Source organism: Hemiscyllium ocellatum, chromosome 43 (assembly GCF_020745735.1).
Source record: "Hemiscyllium ocellatum isolate sHemOce1 chromosome 43, sHemOce1.pat.X.cur, whole genome shotgun sequence".
Classification (NCBI taxonomy): domain Eukaryota; kingdom Metazoa; phylum Chordata; class Chondrichthyes; order Orectolobiformes; family Hemiscylliidae; genus Hemiscyllium; species Hemiscyllium ocellatum.
Genome location: NC_083443.1, coordinates 7,340,851 through 7,368,050, shown reverse-complemented (window position 1 = coordinate 7,368,050; position 27,200 = coordinate 7,340,851). Strand labels below are relative to the sequence as shown.

The following is a 27,200-nucleotide window of genomic DNA, read 5'->3' as shown; positions in this document are numbered from 1 at the left end:
TCTGTTGAAAGTACTACTTTGCTGCTTTGTTTTTCCTCTAACTCTGTTGTCATCCAGGGGACTCTGATTTAATTTGTCCTCCCTTCCTGCCTTGTGGAAATCCCTTGTGAATTCCCCCATCTCCCTCTTTGACCAAGATTTTGGCATTCATCCTAATATCTCATTATTGGCTCACTGTCAAAACTGTAAAACGTGGAAAAAAACCCTTCAGTCCAATGTAGACCATGTTTCCAAACTAAACTGGCCCAGTGACCTGTGTTTGGCCCATATCCCTCCAAACCTTTCCTATTCATGTTCTTATCCAAATGTCTCTTAAATGTTGTAATTGTACCTGTATCCACCATATCTTCTGACATTCCACATACTCTCTGTGCAAAGATGTTGACCTTCATATCCTTTTTAAATCTTTCTTCTCTCACTTAAAAATATACCCCCTGGTTTCGAACTTCCCCAACCTAGGGAAAAAAACCCTTGCTATTCACCTTACATATGCCCCTCATGACTTTATAATCCTTATAAGGTCACTCTTCAATCTCTGACACTCCGGTGAAAAAGGTCCCAGCCCATCCCTATAATTTAAACCCTCCATTCCTGGCGACATCCTGGTCAATCTTTTCTGATTTTTTTTCCGATTTATTAATGTTATTCTTATAGCAGGGCAGCCAGAACTGCACACAGTACTCCAGAAGAGGCCTCGTTTTGTTGGATCACATTTCTTTGCAACACCTGGAAATATTTTACTTTGCAAATAGCACTAATTAACTGTGTGTCATTGTTTAAACAGTGTATATTGGCCCATTTGGTTAGTTTTTATTTTATCTTGACCATTTTTATATTGCATCAACTGTAAAACAAATAAAATAAAAGCCATTTAATATGATACATTCAGTTTTATATTCTGTATCAACCAAATGAATTGACCAAATTACTGTATTAACGCTGTGACCATTTCTTGTTTGTGCTTTCAGAAGCTGAGGATTTTTCACTAGGTACCTTAGCCTGTCTCATCTTGCAGCATGTCGTATCCTGGCTATCCTTCATCCGGCTATCCTGTAAGTTACGTTGCTATACACTGCTCACTACGGTCACTTCGCAAGTACGCGTGTATTACTTGTATAGGTCTTTAGAAAATAAGACACCATTGACAGCTGGTGTCATTGGTGTTTGTGTGTAAACATAGAACAATACAGCGCAGAGCAGGCCGTTTGGCCCTCGATGTTGTGCCGACCTGTGAACTATTCTCAGCTCGTCCCCCTACACTATCCCAAAATCATCCATGTGCTTATCTAAGGGCTGTTTAAAATCTCCCAAATGTGGCTGAGTTGACTACATTGGCAGGTAGAACATTCTACGCCCATACCACTCTCTGGGTGAAGAACCTGCCTCTGACGTCTGTCTTAAATCTATCACCCCTCAATTTGTAGCTATGCCCCCTCGTACAAGTTGACATCATCATCCTAGGAAAAATACTTCCATTGTCTACCCTATCTAATCCTCTGATCATCTTGTATTCTCTATCAAATCCCCTCTTAGCCGCCTTCTTGCCAATGAGAACAGGTTCAAGTCTCTCACCCTTTCCTCTTAAGACCTTCCCTCCAGACCAGGCAACATCCTGGTAAATCTCCTCTACACCTTTTCCAATGCTTCCCCATCCTTCCCGAAATGTAGAGACTAGAACTGTACACAATATTCCAAGTGTGGCCGCACCAGCGTTTTGTATAGTTGCAGCATGATATTGCAGCTCTAGAATTCAATCCCTCTATGAATGAAACCTAACACACGCCTTCTTAACAGCACTATTCACCTGGGTGGAACTTTCAGGGATCTATGTACATGGACTCCAAGATCCCTCTGCATATCCACACTACCAAGAATCTTTCCATTGACCCAGTACTCTGCCTTCCTGTTATTTTTCCCAAAGTGCATCATCTCACATTTAGCTGCATTGAACTCCCATTTGCCATCTCTTAGCTCAATTCTGCAGTTTATCCAAGTCCCCCTACAAACCGTAACCTTCTTCAACATTGTCCACTGCTCCACCGACTTTAGTGTCGTCTGCAAATTTACTAATCCATCCACCTATGCCTGCGTCTTAAGTCATTTATAAAAATGACAAACAGCAGTGGTCCCAAAACAGATCCTTGTGGTACACTACTCGTAAGCGGACTCCAGGCTGAATATTTTCCATCAACTATCACTCGCTGCCTTCTTTCAGACAGCCAGTTTCTAATCCAAACTGCTAAATCACCCTCAATTCCATGCCTCTGCATTTTCTCCAACAGCCTACCATGTGGAACCTTATCAAAGGCTTTACTGAAGTCCATGTATACCATGTCAACTGCCCTACACTCATCTACATGCTTGGTCACCTTCTCAAAAAACTCAGAGGTTTGTGAGATATGACCTTGATGAAACCATGTTGACTACCTGAAATCAAATTGTTGCTTGCTAGATGATTATAAATCTTATCTCTTATAATCCTTTCCAAAACCTTTCCTACAACAGAAGTAAGGCTCTCTGGCCTATAATTACCTGGGTCATCTCTACTGTCCTTCTTGAACAAGGGCACAACATTTGCAATCCTCCAGTCCTCTGGTACCAAACCTGTAGACAATGACGACTTAAATATCAAAGCCAAAGGCTCTGCTATCTCTTCCCTAGCTTCCCAGAGAATCCTCGGATAAATTCCACCCAGCCCCGGGGACTTGTCTACTTTCACTCCTTCTAGAATTGATAACACCAGTTCGTAACTAACCTCGATCCTTTCTAGTCTAATATCTTGTACCTCATTCTTCTCCTCTACAATATTCTCCTTTTCCTGAGTGAAAACCAATGAGAAATGTTTGTTTAGCACCTCTCCCATCTCCACAGGGTCCACACTCAACTTCCCACTTCTGTCTTTGGCCCTATTCCTACCCTAATGATCCTTTTATTCCTCACATACCTATAGAAAGCTTTGGGGTTCTCCTTTATTCTATTTGCTAAAGACTACTCGTGCTCTCACTTTGCTCTTCTTAACTCTCTCTTTAACTCCTTCCTAGCTGATCTGTAACTCTCCATTGCCTTATCTGAACCATCTTGACTCATCAACACATAAGCCTCTTTTTTATCCCCAAAACAAGAGATGCAATGTCTGTAGTAAACCACGGTTCCCTTACCTTATCACTTCCACCCTACCTGACAGGGACATACCTATCGAGGACATGCAATTTCTGTTCCTTAAACCAGCTCCACATTTCCATTGTCTGCATCCCCTGCATTTTGCTACTACACTCTATGCATCCTAATTCTTGCCTTATCGTATTATAATTGCCCTTGCCCCATTGATAACTCTTAATCTGTAGCATGTACCTATCCCTTTCCGTCACTAAACTAAATGTAACTGAATTTTGGTCACTCTGTCCAAAGTGCTCACCTACAACAAAATCAAACACCTGGCCTGGTTCATTACCAAACACCAGATCCAGTGAGGCCTCCCCTCTTGTCGGTCCTTCGACATACTGTGTCAGGAAACCCTCCTGTACACATTGGACAAAAACCGATCCATCAATATGCTAGAATTATAGCATTTCCAGTCAATGTTGGGGAAGTTAAAGTCCCCCATAAGACCACCCTGTTCCTTTCACTCCTACCCAGAATAATTTTGTTAATCCTCTCTTCCATCTCCCTGGAACTCTGCGGAGGCCTATAAAACAACTCCAAGCAGTGTGACCTCTCCCCTCCTGTTTCTAACCTCCGCCCACATTACCTCAGTAGATGAGTGTTCATCAAAAGTTCTCTTGGCCACCATTATACTATCCTTGACTAACAAGGCCATGCCTTTTACCACCTTGCCTGTTCGTAACAAAAGATCTAAACCCTGGAACCTGCAACACCCATTCCTCACCCTGCTCTATCCATGTCTCCAAAATGGCCACAACATCGAAATCCCAGGTACCTATCCATGCTGCAAACTCAACTACCTTATTTCGGATACTTCTGGCATTGAAGTAAGCAACTTCAAACCACTTTACTGTCTGCGAGCACATTCCTGTGACCCTGAAATCCTGTCCCTGTCCTTCCTACTTCATCCTCCTGTGCACTGCAACTACACCTCCGGTTCCCATCCCCCTGCTGAACTAGTTTAAACCCACCCGAATAGCACCAGCAAATTTCCCACCCATAGTATTAGTACCCCTCTGGTTCAAGTGAAGACCGACCTGTTTGTACAAGTCGCACCTTCCCCAGAATGAGCCCCAATTATCCAAGAACCTGAAACCCTCCCTCCTGCAGCATCCTTGCAGCCACATGTTCAGCTGATATCTCTCCCTATTCCTTGCCTCGCTATCACGTGGCATGGGTAACAAACCAGAGATAACAATTCTGTTTGTTCTAGCTCTCAGCTTTAGGCACTAAGTCCTAACGAACTGGAAGGTGAAAGAGTCATCGAGATGTACAGCATGGACACAGACTCTTCGGTCTCACTTGTCCAAGCCGACCAGTTATCCTAAACTAATCTAATCCTGTTTGCCAACACTTGTCCCATATGCCTGTAAACTCTTCCTATTCATATACCCATCTCGATGTCTTTTAAATGGTGTAATTGTACCAGCCTCCATCACTTCCACTCGCAGCGCAGTCCATACAAGCACCACCCCGCATGAAAACAAATCACCTCTTAAGTCCCTTTTAAATCTTCTCCTTTCACCCTAAACCTATGCCCTCTAGGTCTGGGACACATTGACCCATCTGATCAAGATTTTCTTGTACTCTAACGTGACGTTCTTGGCCATCCACTACACCTCCAATTTTGATGTCATCTGCAAACTTACTAACCATACCTCATGTTCACATTCAAATCATTTTTATAAATGACGAAAAGCAGTGGACCCAGCACCAATCCTTGTGGTACACCACTGGTCACAGGTCTCCAGTCTGAAAAGCAACCCTCCACCACCATCACCCTCTGTCTTCTATCTTCAAGCCAGTTCTCTATCCAAGTAGCTAGTTCTGAGTCTATTCCTTGCAAGCTAACCTTGCTAACCAGTCTGTCATGAGGAACCTTGTCGAACACCTTAGTGAAGTCCATATAGATCTCTGCCGTCATCAATCCTCTTCGTTACTACTTCAAACAAAACGTAATCGAGTTCGTGAAACATGATTTCCCACGCACAAAGCCTAATTATCCCTAATCAGTCCTTGCCTTCCCAAATACATGTAAATCCTGTCCCTCAGGATTCCCTCCAACAACTTATCCAGCACTGATGTCAGGCTCACCTGTCTATAGTTTCTTAGCTTTTCCTTACCACCTTTCTGAAATAGTGACATGTGTTGCCAGCAGACATGGTAGAGGCAGGCATGATAGCGTCATTTAAGATGAATCTAGACAGATACATGAATGGACAGGGAGCAGAGGGATACAGACCCTTGGAAAATAGGCAACGGGTTTAGATAGCAGATCTGGATCTGCACTGGTTTGGAGGGCTGAAGGGCCTGTTCCTGTGCTGTAATGTTTATTTGTTCTTGTTAGGTAACTTCCAGTATTCTGGCACCTCACTGTGACTATCAATGATACAAGTATCTCAGCAAGGGGTCCAGCAATCACTTAGCTTCCCACAGAGGTCTAGGGTACACCTGATCAGGTCCCAGGAATTTATCCACCCTTGTGCATTTCAAGACATTCAGCACTTCCTCCTCTGTAATATTGTCCTTTTTATTTTATTTCCCCATATCCTTCTCCGCAACAAATACTTATGCAAAATAGTTGTTTAATATCTCCCCTATCTCCTGCAGTTCCACACTTAGGTGTCCTTGCAGATCTTTAAGGGGCCCTATTCTCTTGCTTTGTTACCCTTTTGACTCTAATGTATTTATAGAATCCCTTTGGATTCTCCTTAACCCTATTTGCCAAAGTTATCTCATGTCCCTTTATTGCCCTCCTGATTTCCCTCTAAAGCCTACTCCTGTGTATTCTTTGAGGGAATCACTCGATTTCTGCTGTCTATATTTGACATATGCTTCCCACTTATTCTTGATCAAAATCTTAATTTCTCTAGTCATCTAGTAATCCCCATACTTATCAGCCTTGTTGTTCACCCTAACAGGAACGTACAGTCTCTAAACTCCTGTTATCTCATTTTTGAAGCATTCCTGTTTTTCCAGCCATCCCATTACCAGCAAGCTTCCACCCCCAAACAACTTTTGTTGATTGCCTAGCAAAGTCAACTTTGTCCTTCGTCCAAATTAACATTTAGACTTGGTCTATCCTTTTCCATCACTATTTTAAAACTAATAGAATTTGCTGGCACCAAAGTGCTCCCCCACAGACACCGTTGGATTTCTTCATAGTGTGATACTTTTTGGATTTATTTTAAAACGTATTTTCCAAATCTTGATTCTTTCTTGTGTTTTTACTGAAGAATAAAGGTTGAATCTATTGAAAAGGGGAGGTGAAAGCAGAATAAAAACTTCAGGAAAAGAAAATGTGAAAGAAGCTTTTGGAAGTAGGATTTACTGACTGTGGGGAAAAAAAAAAGCTCTGCTGCTTGAAATCCCTTGCACCGTGGGAATGGTTTCCCCTGCTCAGACTGATCCACACAGATTAGATGATTCCATGCTAACATTTCTCACCTTTTTGAGATGCCGGTATTGGACTGGGGTGTACAAAGTTAAAAATCACACAACACCAGGTTATAGTCCAACAAGTTTAATTGGAAGCACACTAGCTTTTGGAGCGACGCTCCTTCATCAGGTGGGAGGGCTCGATCGTAACACAGACTTTATAGCAAAAATCACACACACATCTTCTCACATTCACAACCCCCACCCCAGACAGACACACATGCACACATATATTTTGTGGGGTGAATTTGTACTTGCAGAGTTACATTGCCTTTGCTCAAAAACTGCATACATTCATGTAGAACTCTGAGCTCAAAAACTGCATGAATTAATGTAAAACTCTCTGTTATCTCACTTTTTAGATTAGAATCAATCTAAACATCAGGTCATAGACAGAGAACACAGGGAGCTAATACCTTCAACATATTGTCTAGCTATCATCATTGTTAACAGCTAACCCGAGAATGCAACTTTATGAAACGGGTTTTGTGATTTACACATGAAAGAAGTGAAACCATCACTGTATTCTAACAGATGAAAGGCTTAACAGACAATCAATTTTTGAATGTATAATTTCAGTTACGTCACACTGCAAATTTTGTGAGAAATTGTGTTATGATCGAGCCCTCCATAATCACCTGATGGAGTGTCGCTCCGAAAGCTAGTGTGCTTCCAATTAAACTTGTTGGACTATAACCTGGTGTTGTGTGATTTTTAAATTTCTCACCTTGATAACTATGTTTGCTTTGTCAACGAATGGAAGCTAGAGACAGAGTTGGGCAAACTCTGAAACCCCTTTGCTGTATAAACTGAGCATCACTGAGAGCAGTTTGAAGTTACCCCCCCACCCCAACCTGCCAAATTTTGGAAACTGGTGAGATTGGGTATAATGCTATTTGTACACCCAGCCTATGTCTATTGTCACTAAGTTGCTGAACTTAACTTCAGAGTTCCATCTGATTCTGTGCAGAATGGTTCCTTTTTTAAATTAATGTTTTTCTAAACATTGTTAAGGCCACTTTTAGAATTATTTATGTTCAGTTCTGGTCTCCCTGCTATAGGAAAGATGTTGTGAAACTTGAAAGGTGTTGCCTGGGATTGCAGGGTTTGAGGTATAGGGAGCAGTTGAAGAGGCTGGGGCTGAGCAACGATCTTAATAAGGTTTGTAAAATTAGGACTGGCAAGGATAGAGTGAATAACCAAGGCCTTTTTCCCAGGGTAGGGAAGTCCAAAACTAGAGGGCATTTGTTTAAGGTGAGAGGAAAGATTTAAAAGGAACCTGAGGGGCAACTTTTATTATTCAGAGGTTGGTGCTTGTATGGAGTGAACTGCCAGAGAAAGTGGTAGAGATGGGTATAATTCCAATATTTAGTCTGGATGGTATATGAATAGGAAGGTTTAGAGTGATGTGGGCCAAATGCTGGCAAATAGGACTAGATTTAGGATATCTGGTTGACATGGGCGAATTGAACCGAGGGATCTGTTTCCATGTTGTAAAACTCTTTGACTCTATATCTCTTGTGCCCAGGCCTCCCAGTCTGGGGGTAGGGACACTGCCACTGTGCCACAAGAAGTTCGTTTGGGAGTTCGTGTGTCCAATGAACTGCAACAAAGTGACTTTGAACAGTTTCTGGTGATTAGGCAGGAACCAGTTAAGGGACAATAACTGTTTCAGTTGCTTTTCTCCAATATTTTGAGTTTTCCCAGTTAATGAATTGAGGTTGGGCTTCATCTCTGCTGTACTTTATATAACTTCACTATAGCTTCCTTGGCAATTCATGAGCAAACTATTGACAATCATATTGAGAAAATACAAACTAAACTCTGAGGGAAAGACTCCAAAACTTGGGTTCCAAGGAAAGGCAAGTTTAGGACTACTATTGAGATGATCAGCACCAAAGATGAGCACCCAAATAAAACAGAGGAGGTATCTAAGAATGAACTGGATTCTGCCATGGGAAGAACTGTAAACATTCTATTTGGATGTGCGCAAGCAGGGAAAATGGGCTTCTCTTTCGGTCACCTGAGATTTTCTGACAAAAGAGTTTTCATTGTTACTGTCAGCTGAATTGGTTGAGGTAGTGCAGTTGGCTCCTGCAATTGGGCACATGTAAGCTACGTGAATGTGGATGCATTGCTTAAACCTAATAATGTTGTATCTCAAATTTGTCACTATGTTGCTCTTCATTGATTGAAATGAATGACATGTTGTTGTATAACTGACTGCGGCTCTCCTTTCTATTTCAGCAATCGGGTGACCAGTCTGGCTATCCACAAGCAGGGGGACAGTACCCGTACCCTGGTGGTGCTGGGGGTGCGTATCCACCTGGTGCTGGGGGTGCGTATCCACCCGGTTCTGGGGGTGCGTATCCACCTGGTGCTGGAGGTGCATATCCAGCTGGTCCGGGTGGGGCCTACCCCCAGGCTCCGGGTCCGGGTGGGGCCTACCCCCAGGCTCCGGGTCCGGGTGGGGCCTACCCCCAGGCTCCGGGCGGGGCCTACCCCCAGGCTCCGGGACTGGGCGGGGCCTACCCCCAGGCTCCGGGACCGGGCGGGGCCTACCCCCAGGCTCCGGGACCGGGTGGGGCCTACCCCCAGGCTCCGGGACCGGGTGGGGCCTACCCCCAGGCTCCAGGTTCATATCCCCAGCCACCAGCTGGAGGTTATCCCCAGGCATCTGGTGGCCCTTATCAATCTGGTGGTGGTACTTACCCAGCATCAGGGGGTTACCCTGCACCCCAAGGTAACCAAACAGGATGGGGATCTGGCGGCTCTGGATATCCATCTTATCCCACAGGTAAGCTTCCTTTTTTTTAATCACCATTATAAGTTTTAGTGGTACCACAAATTAATTGGTTTACCTTTACAACTACAAATTATACATCATATTGTGTGAGGATTTATATATTTGAGGTCAAGTATGTCTCTATATTGTGACTGTGTTATGTATGTGTTTTTATGTTTATAGAAGACATATACGTATGGTCAGTTCTTGTGGGTGCAAAAGGGTTAATTGTTTGGCTAGCTGTGCATGTGTGTTGGTTAAATGTGGCCATGCCTGTGTTTATGTTGATTATAGATTGCGTGCATGGGAGTTGGAGCGAGTGTGTACGTGCACACGTGCACAACAAGAGTGGGTGCACGTGTGTGTCGATGGAAAGTTTGCATGTTGATGTCTCTGCTCAGCAATACAAAGATCAACTGTGGCTCAGACTCCTGTACAGTGGGCAGTACCTCCTATTGGAAATACCCATGCATGGGTGTCATTTGGGCATTAGTCGAGTTGCATTTTGCTCCAGTGTCCAGAACACGTGCTGGGTCTGGCAGTGTGTGTGCATGAGGATTAGTCACAGATGAGACTAAACTAGGCCCAATGAGAAGCATCAGATCAGGGAAGAGGCAAGAACAGTTATAAGGGATAAAAATGATAGCACATACCAAATGACAACTGAAGTATACAGTCTGACTTTGGAACACACTTTCAACCCTTGAGGACTTCTCTCTTGTAGGTGCAGGTGGCCCTGGCCCTGCCCCTGGATATGGAGGAGGTGGCCCTGGCCCTGCCCCTGGATATGGAGGAGGTGGCCCTGGCTCTGTCCCTGGTTATGGAGGAGGTGGCCCTGGCTCTGCCCCTGGGTATGGAGCCCCAGGTTATGGGGGAGGCCCTCAGCCTGCTGGACAAAACTACTCTGGTGGTGGTGCTCCTCCTTCAGGTATTGTAGTAGAAATACATTAACCTAACTGTCTTGAGATATTGGAACAACTTGTTGTTTTCAGAAGATTTATATCGTTGATATTGTTAAAAGGGATGGTCCTTCGCTTTCTGGGTATCTTCAGCCATTTTGTATCAAGCTCTTAGTTATGATATGTGATCTTATAGAGTCATAGAGATATACAGCACGGAAACAGACCCTTCGGTCCAACTTGACCATGCCAACCAGATATCCCAACCCAATCTAGTCCTACCTTCCAGCATCCGGCCCATATCCCTCCAAACCTTTTCTAGTCATGTACCCATCGAGATACCTTTTAAATATTGCATTTTCACTAGCTCCCACCACTTCCTCTGGCAGCACATTCCATACATGTACCACCCTCTGTGTGAAAAAGTTGCCCCTTAGGTCTCTTTTACATCTTTCCCTCTCACCCTAAACCTACGCCCTCTAGTTCTGGACTCCCCCCACCCCAGGGAAAAGACTTTGTCTATTTATCCTATCCGTGCCCCTCATGATTTTATAAACCTCTATAAGGTCACCCCTCAGCCTCCGATGCTCCAGGGAATACAGCCCTAGCCTATTCAGTCTCCCCCCATAGCTCAAATCCTCCAACCCTGGCAACATTCTTGTAAATCTTTTCTGAACCGTTTCAAGTTTCACAACATCTTTCAGATCTTACGGGCGGCACGGTGGCACAGTGGTTAGCACTGCTGCCTCACAGCGCCTGTTAGACCTGGGTTCAATTCCCGACTCAGGCGACTGACTGTGTGGAGTTTGCACGTTCTCCCCGTGTCTGCGTGGGTTTCCTCCGGGTGCTCCGGTTTCCTCCCACAGTCACAAAGATGTGCGGGTCAGGTGAATTGGCCAAGCTAAATTGCCCGTAGTGTTAGGTAAGGGGTAAATGTAGGGGTATGGGTGGGTTGCGCTTCGGCGGGTCGGTGTGGACTTGTTGGGCCGAAGGGCCTGTTTCCACACTGTAAGTCTAAGTCTAAGTCTAAGTCTAAGAATGGAGACCAGAATTGCACACAATATTCCAACAGTGGCCTAACCAATGCCCTGTACAGCTGTAACATGACCTCCCAACCCCTGTACTCGATACTCTGACCAGTAAAGAAAAGCATACTATAAACGTCTTCTTCACTATCGAATCTACCTGTGACTCTACTTTCAAGGAGCTATGAACCTGCACTCCAAGGTCTCTTTGTTCAGTAACACTCCCTAGGACCTTACCATTAAGTGTATAAATCCTGTTAAGATTTGCTTTCCCAAAATACAGCACCTCGCACTTATCTAAATTAAACTCCATCTGCCACTTCTCAGCCCATTGGTCCATCTGATCAATATCCCATTGTAATCTGAGGTAACCCTCTTCGCTGTCCACTGCACCTTCAATTTTAGTGTCATCTGCAAACTTACTAACAAAACTCTTATGCTCATATCCAAATCATTTATATAAATGATGAAAAGTAGTGGACCCAGCACTGATCCTTGTGGCACTCCACTGGTCACTGGCCTCCAGTCTGAAAAACAATCCTCCACCACCACCCTCTGTCTTCTACCTTTGAGCCAGTTCTGTATCCAAATGGCTAGTTCTCCCTGTATTCCATGAGATCTAACCTTGCTAACCAGTGTTCCATGGGGAACCTTGTCGCACACCTTACTGAAGTCCCTATAGATCACATCTACCGCTCTGTCCTCATCAATCCTCTTTGTTACTTCTTTAAGAAACTCAACTAAGTTTGTGAGACATGATTTCCCACACACAAAGCCATGTTGACTATCCCTAATCTTGGCAAGGAAACCTTCTGATTGCTAATTGAGAAGGTGATGGGGAAGACACTTTCTTGAATCACTGCAGTCCACCTGGTTTGACCTATCTGTATCAGTTTGATGCAGCCAAGCATTTGCAAGGCCATTTCACAGGGCAGCTATTACTGGTTCTGGGGTCAAATGTAGGCTAGATTTTCCTCCCCAAAGATGCATGAGTATTCAATATGCATTTTAACACCAATGATAGTTTCATGGTCACCCGTTATTGACCAGCTTTTGATTCCAGATTTTTAGCTGAACTTAGTGTTTCATTTTAAATTCAATAGTGCCTTTGTGGAATTAAACCTACAAAAGCAACTATCTCCCTTGATTTGGTCTTGGCTGTGACACAACTTTGCCATTAAACAGCCTGCAGACTATATGAAGAGTAACCTATTTAGGGAGGGACTGGTGGACTGCTAGAATCCACTAAACTGCCTAATGAGAGTCAAATGACTGGGGAAGGCCGTTCCGTAAACGAACTGGCTCTGTTTAAATGGTAAAACTACATGATGTCACTGTCTTAATATGGAAGTTAAAACTACTTGTTTGCCTTGACTTCCAGGAGGGTATCCATCTGGTCCAGCACCCGGCTCGACTGGCCCACAGCCAACCCCATCACAGGTTTGTTACCAAAATGCCTCCTGTTTACTTAATGCCAGCAGGGTCCCTTGGCATATGAATCAATGTACTTTAATACTGTTATTAATTCTTAATTATTATAGATCATAGATTCTATGATTTGGAGATGCCGGTGTTGGACTGGGGTGTACAAAGTTAAAAATCACACAACACCACGTTATAGTCCAACAGGTTTAATTGGAAGCACACTAGCTTTCGGAGCGACGCTCCTTCATCAGGTGATTGTGGAGGGCTCAATCATAACACAGAATTTATAGCAAAAATTTGCAGTGTGATGTAACTGAAATTATACATTGAAAAATTGATTGTCTGTTAAGCCTTTCATCTGTTAGAATACAGTGATAGTTTCACTTCTTTCATGTGTAAATCACAAAACCCTTTTTTTAAAAGTTGCATTCTCGGGTTAGCTGTTAACAATGGTGATAGACAATATGTTGAAGGTGTCTTATTGAAGGAACGTATGAAAGGCTTAACAGACAATCAGTTTTTGAATGTATAATTTCAGTTACATCACACTGTAAATTTTTGCTATAAATTCTGTGTTACGATTGAGCCCTCCACAATCACCTGATGAAGGAGCGTCGCTCCGAAAGCTTGTGCGCTTGCAATTAAACCTTTTGGACTATAACCTGGTGTTGTGTGATTTTTAACATAGAATCTATGATCTAATAGAATCCCTACAGTGTGGAAACAGGCCATTTGGCCCAACAAGTCCACACTGACCCTCCAGAGAGTAATCAACTGAAACCCATTACCCTAACCTGTTAATCTACATATAACCCTGACTAATGCACCTAACCTACATGTCCCTGAACACTACGGGCAATTTAGCATGGGCAATTCACCTAACCTACACATCTTTGGATTGTGGGAGGCACACGGAGGAAATCCACACAGACACGTGGAGAATGTGCAAACTTCACACAGTCGCCCGAGGCTGGAATCGAACCTAGGTCCCTGGTGCTGTGAGGCAGCAATGCAAACCACTGAGCCCTTATTATGTCTATTACTTGCTCTGTGAACGTGAGCAGTTTGTCTTGCGGTATTAGACCTAGCTTTGTACCCTGGTGATGTACACTCAGACCTTTAGCTGCCAGTCCTATATGTGTGTTATAAATTGATAGATATATATTAACTAGTACAATGCAGTGATGTATAGTGACAAACTGTAGTCACTGGGTATTGTAACCCAGTATTATACAGCACTAGACTTCATACCCATCAGTACTATATTCATGTTGTACAGTGACAGACCTCTCCCCACCACTGCTGTCCCGTAGTGTAATTTAATGACATTGTTCCCACAAGTACTGTACATCAGTGTTATACCATTTCAGAGCTATCTCTGTCAGTACTGTACCCCCAAGAGAGACAGATTTGTCCGTACCAGTACTGTGTCCCAGCTTTAATACATCTGAATGACAACCATTTCGAAGGCCACAGTTGTAGCACTTTGCGCAGTTAAGGTGGATGAGATATAAAAATCTCCACACAACCAACATTATGCTGTATTGAAATCTGGCGAAGTGCTACATTCTGTCTTTTTACATCTTCAAATCCTTTGTTTCAATAAAATACTTTCCAATGCTATGTTTCCCCACAAGCACTGAGTGAAATGAAAAGATTCTGATTATCATTTAACATGCTGCTGTGCTGACTTCTCGGCAGGGTAATTGTACTTGCTGTTTTATACAGCTGATAGTTTGAGCATTCAGTTATTACAAAAACTAGAAGGCCATCTGACCACTGAGAGAGAGCACTACTTTTCTAAAACCTTTCAGATGCTGAAATTGTAATCCAGTCTATTGTGACCTCTAGACTTGACTGTTCCAGTCCTGCACGCCTCCCACTTTCCATCCTTTATGGACTCTGCTGCCTGTGTCCTGGATCTGTGATTATCATTCACCTTGTCATCCTGTACTTTCTGAACAATTCTGGTTCATCGGTGCTCCAGATTAAAGGCTTTCATAGTTGTGGTGGCCTCCAAACAACCTCCGATGTACTGCCCCTTTAACTAACAATCTGAGTAAGCCCAAATGGAGTAAAACATAAAATCCGAAAATAACCTGCGGTGCAGTTTGTGGCTATTGGTTATGATGAATAATTTAAACTGCCAGGAAACAACATGTGTTTGTAAGTAACAGGTTGGTTTTTTTTTTGTCCCGTTTGTAGCCTTCAATGCCGAATATTGGAGGCCTTACGATTGGGGGTGCGACACAGGGCACTATTAAACCTGTTGCTAACTTCAACGCACAAGCTGATGCGGAGATTCTGCGTCAAGCCATGAAAGGAGCAGGTAAGTTGTGTAGTGACAGAAAAATTGTATAAACCATGGATGCAAGGAAAAAAAAATTCTGCCAACATGTACACACTGCTTGTGTAATATGCTGTAAGAACCTTTTCTTCAGTGAGGTTACCTATCAGTTTTCGTTGCCGATACAGGCCATTGTACTCAAATATGCCAGTCTTTATAGGTCTCAAGGATCTAACTGCCAAACATTATCATTTTGTGTTTATCCCTGTATTTCTCTATTCTTTTATATGTTATTTAACCTCTTAAATCATCAATTACCTTTGCTTCGATCACTTCATCTGGCAGGGAGTTCCACATTCTGCCACTCTGTGTTAAGATCTTCTACCAAAGTGTTTTACTTGATTTGTTTATTGGATGTATTATGTTTATCCTTCTTGCAGTCTAATTCTGCCCCACGTTGAATCATATTGGCCCGCATAAATCACAAGAACACGATCAGTTCTCTTCTGCAAAATGTAGAGGTCCTTCCATTTGGAACAAGAAATTAATGATTGTATTAGATTTTGAAAGAAAGAAAAGAGAAAGGAAAAAAGAACTGCGAGCACAAGAATTGGGAGGCTGTGCTCAAAATCCCAAATTGCTTGGGAAAATTCATTCTCCCCAGGTAGACCAATTAGAGAAAAGTTGCCCCCCTCAACAGAATGGGAGGATATGAAGAGGAGCCACTCTACTAATCACAAGCAGTCCTGCATCTGCTGCTGCATAATCAGCCAATCAGAAGGAAATGTGAGAGTCAGCCTGTGTTTAGAGAAACAAGGTGTGTGGCACCAATCTATAAGGCAAGAGGGAGTGGGATCAGCAGCAAGGAGTGAGACCAGTGAAGAAGGCCAGGGATGTTGGGGTGGGAGGCCCTGGGAGTGAGTTTGAGAAACTCAAGTGATAGGATAAGGCTGCAAAGCGATGAGACCAGGACTGTGAATGTGAGACAACAAATTTAAACTTTTCAGTACAGAAATACAGTACTCGCCCAACTGAGGACTGGAAACCAGAGAAAAGTTCCTTTGCAAACTAGAGTTTCTAGATTAAAACTGTAGAAGCTTCTATATGGATGAAATGTCAAAGATATGATTGTAATGGGTAATGTGTTAATTTAAATTGAGCAACTTTACTTCGTGATAATACGCATTCCTGTGTTATCACTTGTCAAAGTGGTTTGTGTATTGTGAGTTACTTGAAATGCAATGGCTGTGTTAGATAAAACATGCAAAAGTTGAATTGTGCCTTCACCAGTTCATGGAGAGCATGTTTGGGATGATAGCCTCTTGTGTGTAGAAGTGTCAGTTATTTTTCAAAAAGAGCATTTGTTGCTAACTGTCTGTTGTCTTGTACTAACTTAAATACTGTGGTTTCTTGAAATCAATGCCTTCCTTGTGCGTTGCGGGGGCTGGAAGTTTTTTGGAATAGAATTGGTTATTGAGGGTTTTGATTAAAGTTTCTGATTTGCTTTCCCCTGGCAGCACATATCCCTAATCTATCAACACAATTACAGAAGGCAGATTATTAAATGATTGCATCACCTAAGAAGGAGTTAGTAAGACTGAAAGAGACCCTGACAACCAAAGAAAAAAAGGTTCCCAAAAGTCCTAATGCAGGTCTGAGAAATCTCAAGAGGAGCACTTGAAAAAAAATATTATTTTGATCCGTATTGGGGGCATTTTAAACTAGAAATTGATGAAAAAAAGAAATAAATTGGGAAATGGGGTAAAGACTGAAAACATTGTAAAAGCTTTCATATTTATTGGCAAAAACAGGAGATTGTGGAGATATTGCTGTAATAAATAAGGTTATAGATACATTATGCAAATACTTTATCCATATTAAGAGGTGTAGTGTTTTGAAAATTGTGTGCATGTCTTGATCTATGGGACTTTTGATTGAGTTGAAAAAAATGATTCTGGAGGAATTAATGGAACTAAATGTCAACAGATTTTTGGACCCGATGTCCCAGGATTTTAAAAATGATAGCCATAGAAATATTGAATATGTTAATGTTGATTTTTCCAGTGTTCCCTAGATCTTAGAAATGTCTCTGTGGATTGGAAGCAAACCTAATCCTAGTATGTGAGAAAGGAGACTAAGCCTGATTCTATAGAGCTGTTAACCTAACTTGAATGATCTAGGAAATGATAGAATCTATTATAGCTGTGATAACTGTGCATTTAAAAACCCAGCATCGAGCAGTGTCAACAGAGATTTCAGAGTAGTCAAATTGGTGACAAGATTGCAGTGGTGAGTTGGAGGTGACCAGATATTAAGGAATTGCCAAATAGTTCGTTGCAGAGATGCGGAACTATCCAGATTTAGAGCAGTTTGTGACAATTGTTACACATTAAGAACTGGTTCCAAAGAGCTATTCTGGTTTAAGGTGGGTGAATCATCAAGACCTAAGTTTTTATTTGAAGATGTTTTGGGAAAGTCAGGGTAAAGAATGCGGTGGCTCAGTGGTTAGTACTGTTGCCTCACAGTGCCAGGGACCAAGGTCTGATTGAGCAATTGTGTGGAATTTGCACATTCTTCCCATGCCTGTATGGGTTTCCTGCCACAGTTCAGATATGTGCAGGTCAGGTGACTTGGCCATCCCAAATTGCCCATAGTGTCCTGGGATGTGCAGGCAACGTGAATTAGCAGTGGGAAATGCAGGATACAGGGATAGGGTAGCGGGGTAGGTCTGGCTGAGATGCTATTCGGAGCATCAGTTTGGACTCAATCAGCGGAATGGCCTGCTCACGCTGTAAGGGTTCTATGACTCTATTAACTTCCCAAACTTGAAAACTAAAAATTTGCCCAGGAATGGAGGGTGGGAAATTTGACTGACTTCTCCCACAAGAAAGGGAGATGAGACGTAAACAGGCAATTTAAGGAGGTTAATCTTAATTTAGCTGTTGGCAAACCACTGGAGTTGACTGACAGTAAAAATTGGACCTAGTCAGCATGTAGGCAAGTAGGACACATTAGATCTGGCAGCATCAGAGGAGAGAGAAACAGAGTTAACTGTTGACACCAGAGAGGAATCAGAAGAAAGTGAGGGCTGCAGATGCTGGAGTCAAAGTTGAAAAGTGTGGTGCTGGAAAAGCATCCGAGGAGCAGGAGAGTTGATGATTCAGGCGTCAGCCCTTCATCAAGAATATGGAGGGGGAAGGCGGCTGAGAGATAAATGGGGGGGGGGGGGGGGGGGGGGTTTGGTGGGGATGGGCATGGGGCTGGAGAGAAGGTAGGTGGGAAGGCAATAGGTGAATGCAAGTGTAATTGCAGGCAAAATTCTGCAAATGGTGAAGATGTGAAGCCAACAGAATGTGGAGAAACTCAGGTCAGGCAGCATCTGTGGGAGAGAAATAGAATTATACTTAGAGTTGGGATGACTCTTGGAGAGTCTCAGAACTAAATAGCTCTGTTATTCTCTCCCTTTAGATGCTGTCAGACCTGCTGAGTTTCTTCAGCACTATGTTTGTATCGGACTTCCAGCACTTACAGTATCTACATTGCCTTTGATCTTTTATAAAGGAATTTTAGTGATGATTGTTAAAGAAGAAATAATTAGTGTGTATCTCAGATTTTCAAAAGTGAGACATATTTCCAAGTCAGGATAGTATCTTGTTTGGAGGGGAATGATCAAGTGTTGGTGTTCTTCTGTTAGCTACTGCTCTCATCCTTCCAGGTACTGTTGGAAGAGCCTTGGTGAACTACTGCAATGTGTCTTGTAGATGGCATATTGCTGCTACTGTGTTAATGGGGAAGGGAATGGAAAGTGAAGTTGGTGGCTGGGAGACAAATCAATGGGCTGCTTTGTCCTGGATGCAGTTGACCACCTTGAGTATTGTTGGAGCTGCATTCATCCAGACAAGTAGGGGGTATTCCACCACACTCTCGACTTGTCCCTTGTAGAAAGTAAACAAGTCAGGAGTTAAGTTACACACTACAGGTTTCTCAGCTTTGACTCTATCCATGTAACCACAGTGTTTGTATAGCTGGTCCAGGTCAGTTTGCCCCTACTCTCCTAGTCCTGGTCTTGATAGTGGAAGATTCAGTAAAAGCAATACCGTTGAATTTCATGACGAGATGGTTAAGATCAAAGAACAATGCAGCATGGGAACAGGGCCTTCAAGCTTGTGCTGATACATTTTGCCCTTCTGTTGAAAACTGTCCTCACTGAATGCATATCTCTCTCTTCCCTTCCTATTCATGTTTTTGTCCAGGTGCTGCTTGAAGGCTGCTATTGTCTGTTTCCACCACATCTGGCAATACATTCCAGGCACTCATCACCCTTTTGTGTGATAAATCTGCCTCACAAATCTCTTTTAAACTGTACTTCTCCCCCCACTCCCAGTACTTTGAACCTGTGTCCCCTAGTAATTGACCCCTCCACTCTAGGAAAAAACCTCATACTTTCCAGTTTACTCCTGCCATTCACAATCCTATAAACTTCCGTCAAATCACCCCTCAACCTCCTGCATTCCTGTGAAAACAAACCCTGTCTATCCAACCTTTCTTCAGAGCTAAAATCCTCCATACCAGGCAACATCCTGGCACATTTTTTTTGTATCCTCTGTAAAGCATCCACATACTTTTGTTAGTGTGATGACTAGAACTGTATGCAATAATCCAGTTTTCCTCCAAATCGTGCATGTAGACTACAAACAGTAGAGGTCCCAGCATTGATCCCTGTGGGACACCACTAGACGCAACTCTTCATTCCAAAAAGCATCCTTCCACCACTATCCCCTGTACCCTATGACTAAGCCAGTTCTGTATCCATCTTGCCACTCACCCCTGATACCATATGACTTCACCTTTCGGGCCAGTCTGCCATGAGGGACGTTATCAAAGGCTTTACTGAAGTCCATGTAGACAATGTCAACTGCTTTTCTATCATCAATCATTTTTGTCACCTCCTCAAAAAACTCAAGTCAGTTAGGCATAATCTCTCCTGCACAAACCATGCTGTTTATCACTAAAAGGTCTATTTGCTCCTAGATTCTTTCTTGAAGATGATTATGTCTGGCACTGGTGTTTTATAAATGTTCCATAGCAATAACCATCCTAAATGTAAATGTTGTTCAGGTCTTGCATGCGGGCACAAATTCTGTAATTATCTGAGGGTTTGAGTGTTGAATAGTACACAATGCAGTCATCAGTGAATATCCCATTTACGAGCTGTAGAAGTGTTTAGTGAGCACAGTGATCATTTCTTGTTCTTGTTCTTGGTCATGGATGTGGCCCTTGCATGGTAAGAATTGAATTGAATTGAATTTATTGTCATGTGTACTGAGGCACAGTGAAAAGCAAGCAATACAGGCAGATCACAGAGTTAAGTAGCATAGATGGTAAATAATAGGTAAACAGTGGCGAAAACAAAAACATAGGTACAGTAGAATGCTAAAAATTTAAATCCATTCAGTATTCTAACAGCAGTAGGGTAGAAACTGTTTCGAAACCGGCTGGTGCATGTGTTCAGACTTCTCTGTACCTTCTCCCCAGTGGTAGAGGCTGTAGAAAAACATTGTCAGGGTGGGATGGATCTTTGAGAAGCCTGGCGGCCTTTCCTTGATAGCCGGCCTGCTAGATGAATTCTATAGATGGGAGGTTGGCCTGTGTGATTGTCCGGGCCGAGTTCACCACTCTCTGTAACCATCTCCGATTTTGAATGGTACAGTTACCGTACCAGGTAGTGATACATTCAGACAGGCAGCCTTATTTATTGCTATTCCTAATGGCTCAGTTGGAACTAACTCTTAGAAGTTTTGAGATTCTTGTCTTGAAGGGCTTAATTTGGAGGTTTTTTTTGCGTCAAAACTTTGAGGGTGGCAAGTGTTATTCCCTTGTTCATGAAAGGGAATAGGGATAATCCTGGGAATTCCAATCTTACGTCTGTGGTGGGCAAATTATTGGAGAGGATCTGAGAGACAGGATTTATGATTATTTGGAAAACCATAGTTTGATTAAAGATAGTCAGCATGACTTTGTGAGGGGCAGGTCATGCCTCACAAGCCTTATTGAATTCCTTGAGGATGTGACAAAACACATTGATGAAGGTAGAGCAGTGGGTGTGATGTACATGGATTTTAGCAAGGCATTTGATGAAGTTCCCCATGGTAGGTTTATTCAAATTAAGGATGCATGGGATACAGGGAAATTTGGCTGTCTGGATACAGAATTGGTTGGCCCATAGAAGACATGGTAGCACATGAAAAGTATTCAGCCTAATTGTCATTGATCAGTGCTGTTCTGCAGGGATCTATTCTGGACCTCTGCTTATTGGGAATTTTACAAATGACTTGGATGAGGAAGTAGAAGGGTGGTTTAGTAAGCTTGCTGATGACACTAAGGTTGGTGGAGTAGTGGATAGTATCGGGGGACTGTAGAATGTTGCAAAGGGACATTGAAAGAATGCAGAGCTGGGCTGATAAATGGTTGATGGAGTTCAATCTGGAAAAATGTGAAATGATTCATTTTGGAAGTTTGAATTTAAATGCAGAATACAGGGTTAAAGGCAGGATTCTTGGCAGTGTGAAGCAACAGATGGATCTTGGGGTCCATGTCCATAAATCCCTCAAAATTGCCACCCACATTGATAGGGTTGTTAAGAAGGCTAATGGTGTGTTGACTTTTGTTAGCCGAGGAATTGATTTTAAGACTCACTAGGTTATGCTGCAGCTCTATAAAGCCCTGTTTAGACTACACTTGGAATGTTGTGTTCAGTTCTAGTCGTCTCACTATAGGAAGGATGTGAAAGCTTTAGAGAGGATGCTGAGGAGATCCACTAGAATGCTGTGGAGGGGCCTCTTTACTTCACACTGAGACCGGTGTCTGGAGTTCACTGATTACTGTGGTGGTCTCTGTCCAGCAGGTTGTGAAATTTCAAAGACCCGGAATGCTGCATAGGGCAATCCTGCTGGAGAGAGAGCGCTGAACCATACTCATTGTTTATAACCTGACCAGTGAGGTTATCTCCACACAGTAATTGCGAACGCCACCAATGCCTGGGCATTTGCCCCTCTCGTTGGGGGACAGTGGCTACCTGGTACCTATCCACTTGGGCAGTATCCCCAAGAGAGAGAAAAAGAGAGGTCAAACTGCTTATTCTGGCCAGCAATCCCCCTCGAGTGGGCGGTTCAAATTGCCCGGATCACCCTTTGGTCCTTGACACTGGAATTGTAGTTTAGGATCTGCTGTGAACTCAGCCGGAACGAGTGTACCCAGAAGGGGCACACACAGACTCATACACAAGTTCAGAGTTACCAGTGAACTTTATTACAGGGAAAAGTTCAACTTGTCCAATCTGTACAATACTTGGATGAAACTTGTACTGTACACTAAAATATAAGAAAACTGGAGTGTACACAACATAAATCTTTAACCTACGCAATTTACAGGATAGTTATACTAACCACCCTTCCCCCTATGCCTAACCAACTACTCCACAGTGCAAGTATCAGAGACCTGAAAAGGGTTCTTAGAGACTCGGAGGAAATTGTTGCTTATCCGGTGGGGCTTCCTCTCTGCCTCAGGTGTTGTGGACTTCCAAAGTCACAGACCGGGTTGAAGTCTCATGACACTAAGTTAAAAATGGGCAAGAAATCCCTCTGCTGATTACCGTATACTATCCTCCCTGTGCTGATGAATCCATACCCCTCCATGTTGAACAATACTTGGATATTGAGAGTGTCGAGGGCACAGATAGGGTGTTTCACTGTGCATCCCCAAGAGTGGCTCAGCAGCAGCTCTACTGATTGAGCTGGTTGATTTTGAAAGGACATAGCTGTGAGACTGGGTCTGTACCAGGTGGCAAAGAAGCCAAGAAAAGGGGAAAGACATAGTTGACCTCATCCATCCTGATTTGTCTCCTGGGGATGAATCAGTCCACAATAATATTGGTAAGAATGCTCACCACAGAATACTTGTGGTGACAAGGTTATGCCTTCACATTGAAAATATTCTTCATTGTCTTGTGTGACACCATCACTGAGTTAAATCGGACAGACATCAAACAGACAAAAGACTGTGCATCCATGAGGTTCTGTGACCCATCAGTAGCAGCAGAATCATCCTCCCAACAAAACCGACACCCTCTCGGCATACCCCCAACTCAGCCATTACCGTCCAGCCATGGAATCAACACTGGTTCAATGGAAAGTGCAAGAAGGAATGCCAGGAGCTGCAAGAGGCATGAAACATGAGGTCTCACTTTGGCGAAGCTATCAAACAGGACTACATGCATGTGCTACAGCATAGGCAGTGCTTAACCAACGGATCAGATCTAAGCTCTGCATGTTGGCACATTCCATTGTCAATGGTGATGGACAATTAACTAACCCACTGGAGATTAGAGATCCACAAACATCCTCAGTGATGGAGTGCCCAGTACATCAGTAGAAAAGATAAGCTGAATCATTTGGAAGAACCTTTAGCAAGAAGTGATCCATCTTGGCCTCTCCAAGTGGTTCCTAGTGTGTCTCTTACCAGTCTACAGCTAATTCAATTCGTGTGATATGAAGAAATGGTTGGAGGCATTAGATACTGCAACTGTTCTGGGCCCTGACAACATTCCAGCAATAGTACTGTAGATTTGTCCTCCAGAACTTGCCATATTCCGGTCAAGCTACTCCAGTACAGCTACAACATAGGCATCTACCTGACAAGGGGGAAAATTGCCCAGATATGTCCTGTACACATACCAAGCAGGACAAGTCCAACCTGGATAACTATTGCTCCATCAGTCTACTCTTGATAATTAGCAACCTGTTGGAAGATGTCATCAACAGTGCTATCAAGCAGCATCTGTTTAGCAGCAACCTGCTCACAGGCGCCCAGGTTGGGTTCTGCTGGAGCACTCTCTGCTTCTGACCTTGTTACAGCCTTCGGTCAAGTGTAGACAAGAGTTGAATTCCAGAGGCGAGATGAGAGAGAGACCACCTTTGAAATAAAGGTTTTGTTTAACTGAGTGTGGCATAAAGGAGCCTGAGCGAAACTGGAATCAGTGGGTATTGGAGAAAATTCTGCTGGTTGGAGTCATTTGTGGGACGTAGGTTGTGGTCATTGGTCAGTCATCTCTGCTTCAGGACATCCTTGCAGGAGTTCCTCTTAATAGTGTCCTCAGCCCAACCATCTTCAACACCCTTCCCTTCTTCTTAAGGTAAGAAGTGTGGGGATATTTGCTGATGATTGCAAAATGTTCAGCATTCACAACCCCTCAGACTCTGAATCAGTCCGTGTTCAAATGCAACACGTTTTGGACAGTATGCAGGTTTGGGCCAACAAATGGCAAATAACACTTGTCACAATAATGGCTGACAATGACCCTCTCCTATAAGAAGCAATCGAACTACTGCCCCCATGACATTTGATGGTATTACCATCACTGAATTCGCCCACTATCACCATCCTTCAGGTTACCATTGATCAAAAACTCAACTAGACTCGCCGTCTAAATGAAGTAAGAGCAAATCAGAGGGTGACAATACAGCAGCGAGTAACTCACCACCTGACTCCCCAAAGCCAATCCACTGCATTTACAAGACATTATTCAGGAGTGTGATGGAACGCTCCCGACTTGCCTGGATGAGTGCAGCTTCAACAACGCTCAAGGAACTTAACCTTGACACCATCCAAGACAAAGCAGCTTGCTTGATTGACGCCACATCACGAGCATGCACTTCCTCCACGACTGGTATTCAATAGCAGCAGTGTGTAAATGCATTGCAGAAATTCACCAAAGATCCTTAGACAGCACCTTCTAAATCCCCGACCACCTCCATCTAGGAGGAAAAGGGCAGGAGATACATGGGAATGTTACCACCTGCAAGTTCCCTCCAAGTCACTCGCCATTCTGACTTGGAAATATGTCATCTTTCCTTCAGTATTGCTGAGTCGAAATTCTAGAATTCCCTCCCAAGGAACTGGTCTACTTATGAAGCAAGGACTGTAGTGGTACAAGAAAGCAGCTTCCCACCACCTTTTCAATGGCAATCAGGGACAAGCAATAAGTGTTGGCTTGCCACCGATACCCATCCCCCAGGAAAAATTTATCAAAAACATATACATTTTAGAAAGGTGGTACCTTGAGCTAAACTAGAGTTTCAGCCTCAGACCCTGTCTTGACCACCTGGGAAACTCTTTAACATCTGAAGCATCTAAGGAAACTTAGATGGCTTTTCCTTCTTGGTGCGAATTGTTTCACAATCTATCGTTGGAATTGAATTTGTGACTCTCGCTTACTATACAATTCTAAACTACCACTCTTAAAGTGTGTATATCTTTGGCATCCTTCCTGTCACAGGATTGTCCAATGAAGAGCAGCATAGATTGACGAGGATGCTGTCAGACAGGAGGGAAGGTAGTTATGAAAAGAGTTGTGGCTTTTTCTTCACTGCAACTGAGAAAACTTAAGAAATAACCTGACTGCTCTCTGGATTGGAAATGTTTATGAGCAGCTGAACAGCAATGGACTATTGCCTTGTTGCTTGGCACAGCAGCCTCATTCCTGAAGAAGGGCTTATGCCCGAAATGTTGATTCTCCTGCTCCTCGGATGCTGCCTGGCCTGCTGTGTTTTTCCAGCATCACATTTTTCAGCAATGGACTATTGCCATATTTTATGTAATGGTAGTAAAGGGACTCACATTTCAGGAAGTATTAAAAAAGAGTAAAGAGTCTTTTTTTTTATTATGAAGGATAATTAGGTTTTCATTACCATGGCTATATGGTGAAGCAGAGTCAAGAGTCTGGAAAAGCCCGGCAGCATCTGAGGAGCGGGAAAGTTGAAGTCTGGGGCATAAGCCCTTCATCAGGAATGTATATTCATTCCTGATGAAGGGCTTGTGCCTGAAACGTCGACTATCCTCCTCGGATGCTGCCTGACCTGCCATGCTTTACCAGCATCACGGTCTCACCTCTGATCTCGCAACATCTGCAGTCCTCGCTTGCTCCTATATGTTGAAGCAGAATTTTTTAATGGTTTGTAAAGGAAAGAAAATAGTTGCTTGGAAGAAAGGAATATTAGTCGGTAAGGGAAGAGAACAACCAGGTGGGTTTAGGTGGGGTGGGATGTTACTGAGTTTGGGAAGCGAGAGGAGATTGGGGTTACAGTTAAAGCAAACAACGAATTGCAAATTATGGAAATCTGAAACAAAAACTGAAATGGTCAGATGGGCCAATGGGCTGAGAAGTGGCCGACGGAGTTTAATTCAGATAAATGTGAGATGCTGCCTTTTGGGAAAGCAAATCTTAGCAGGACTTAAACACTTAATGGTAAGGTCCTAGAGAGTGTTGCTGAACAAGGAGACCTTGGAGTGCAGGCTCATAGCTCCTTGAAAGTGGAGTCGCATGTAATTAGGATAGTGAAGGAGGAGTTTGGTATCCTTTCCTTTTATTGGTCAGAGCATTGAGTTGGGAGGTCATGTTGTGGCTGTACAGGACATTTTGTGTGCAATTCGGGTCTCCTTCCAATGGGAAAGATGTTATGAAACTTGAAAAGTTCAGAAAAGATCTACAAGAATGTTGCCCGAGTTGGAGAATTGAGCTATAGGGAGAGGTTGAATAGGCTAGGGCTGTTTTCCCTAGGGCATCGGAGGCTGAGGGGTGACCTTATAGAGGTTTATAAAATCATGAGGGGCATGGATAGGATAAATGAACAAAGTCTTTTCCCTGGGATGGGGGAGTCCAGAACTAGAGGGCATAGGTTTAGGGGAAACATACAAAAGAGACCTATGGGACAACTTTTTCGCACAGAGGGTGTACGTGCATGGAATGAGCTGCCAGAGGAAATGGTGGAGGCTGGTACAATTGCAACATTTTAAGAGGCATTTGGATGGGTATGTGAATAGGAAGGTTTTGGAGGAATATGGGCCGGGTGCTGACAGGTGGGACTAGATTGGGTTGGGATATCTGGTCGGCATGGACAAGTTGGGCTAAAGGGTTTGTTTCCATGCTGTACATCTCTATGACTTTTTGACTCTATAAATTGCTGAAGAAATTCAGCAGGTCTGGTAGCATTTGTGGGGAGAAAGAAGAGTTAATGTTTCGAGCCCAGTGTCCCTTCAGAATTGCTGGCGTGAAAAGCTGGTGTGTATGTTAAAGACTGGGTGGGGTCGGGAGGGTGGATTCCAGGAGTGAGCTGACAGGTAAA

The 27,200-nt window shown here is 43.3% G+C and overlaps 1 protein-coding gene across 1 annotated transcript in view; it reads left to right on the top strand.

The window, feature by feature from the left end:
* LOC132835080 (annexin A7-like) overlaps nucleotides 1–27,200 on the top strand; it is a 53,379-nt gene that overhangs the window by 9,002 nt on the left and 17,177 nt on the right. The window contains exons 2-6 of the mRNA XM_060854378.1: nucleotides 969–1,052; nucleotides 8,848–9,397; nucleotides 10,110–10,313; nucleotides 12,691–12,749; nucleotides 14,940–15,063. Of these exons, the coding sequence (XP_060710361.1) occupies nucleotides 1,017–1,052; nucleotides 8,848–9,397; nucleotides 10,110–10,313; nucleotides 12,691–12,749; nucleotides 14,940–15,063 (973 nt within the window). The 5' untranslated portion in view covers nucleotides 969–1,016. The remainder of the gene's footprint in view (nucleotides 1–968; nucleotides 1,053–8,847; nucleotides 9,398–10,109; nucleotides 10,314–12,690; nucleotides 12,750–14,939; nucleotides 15,064–27,200) is intronic.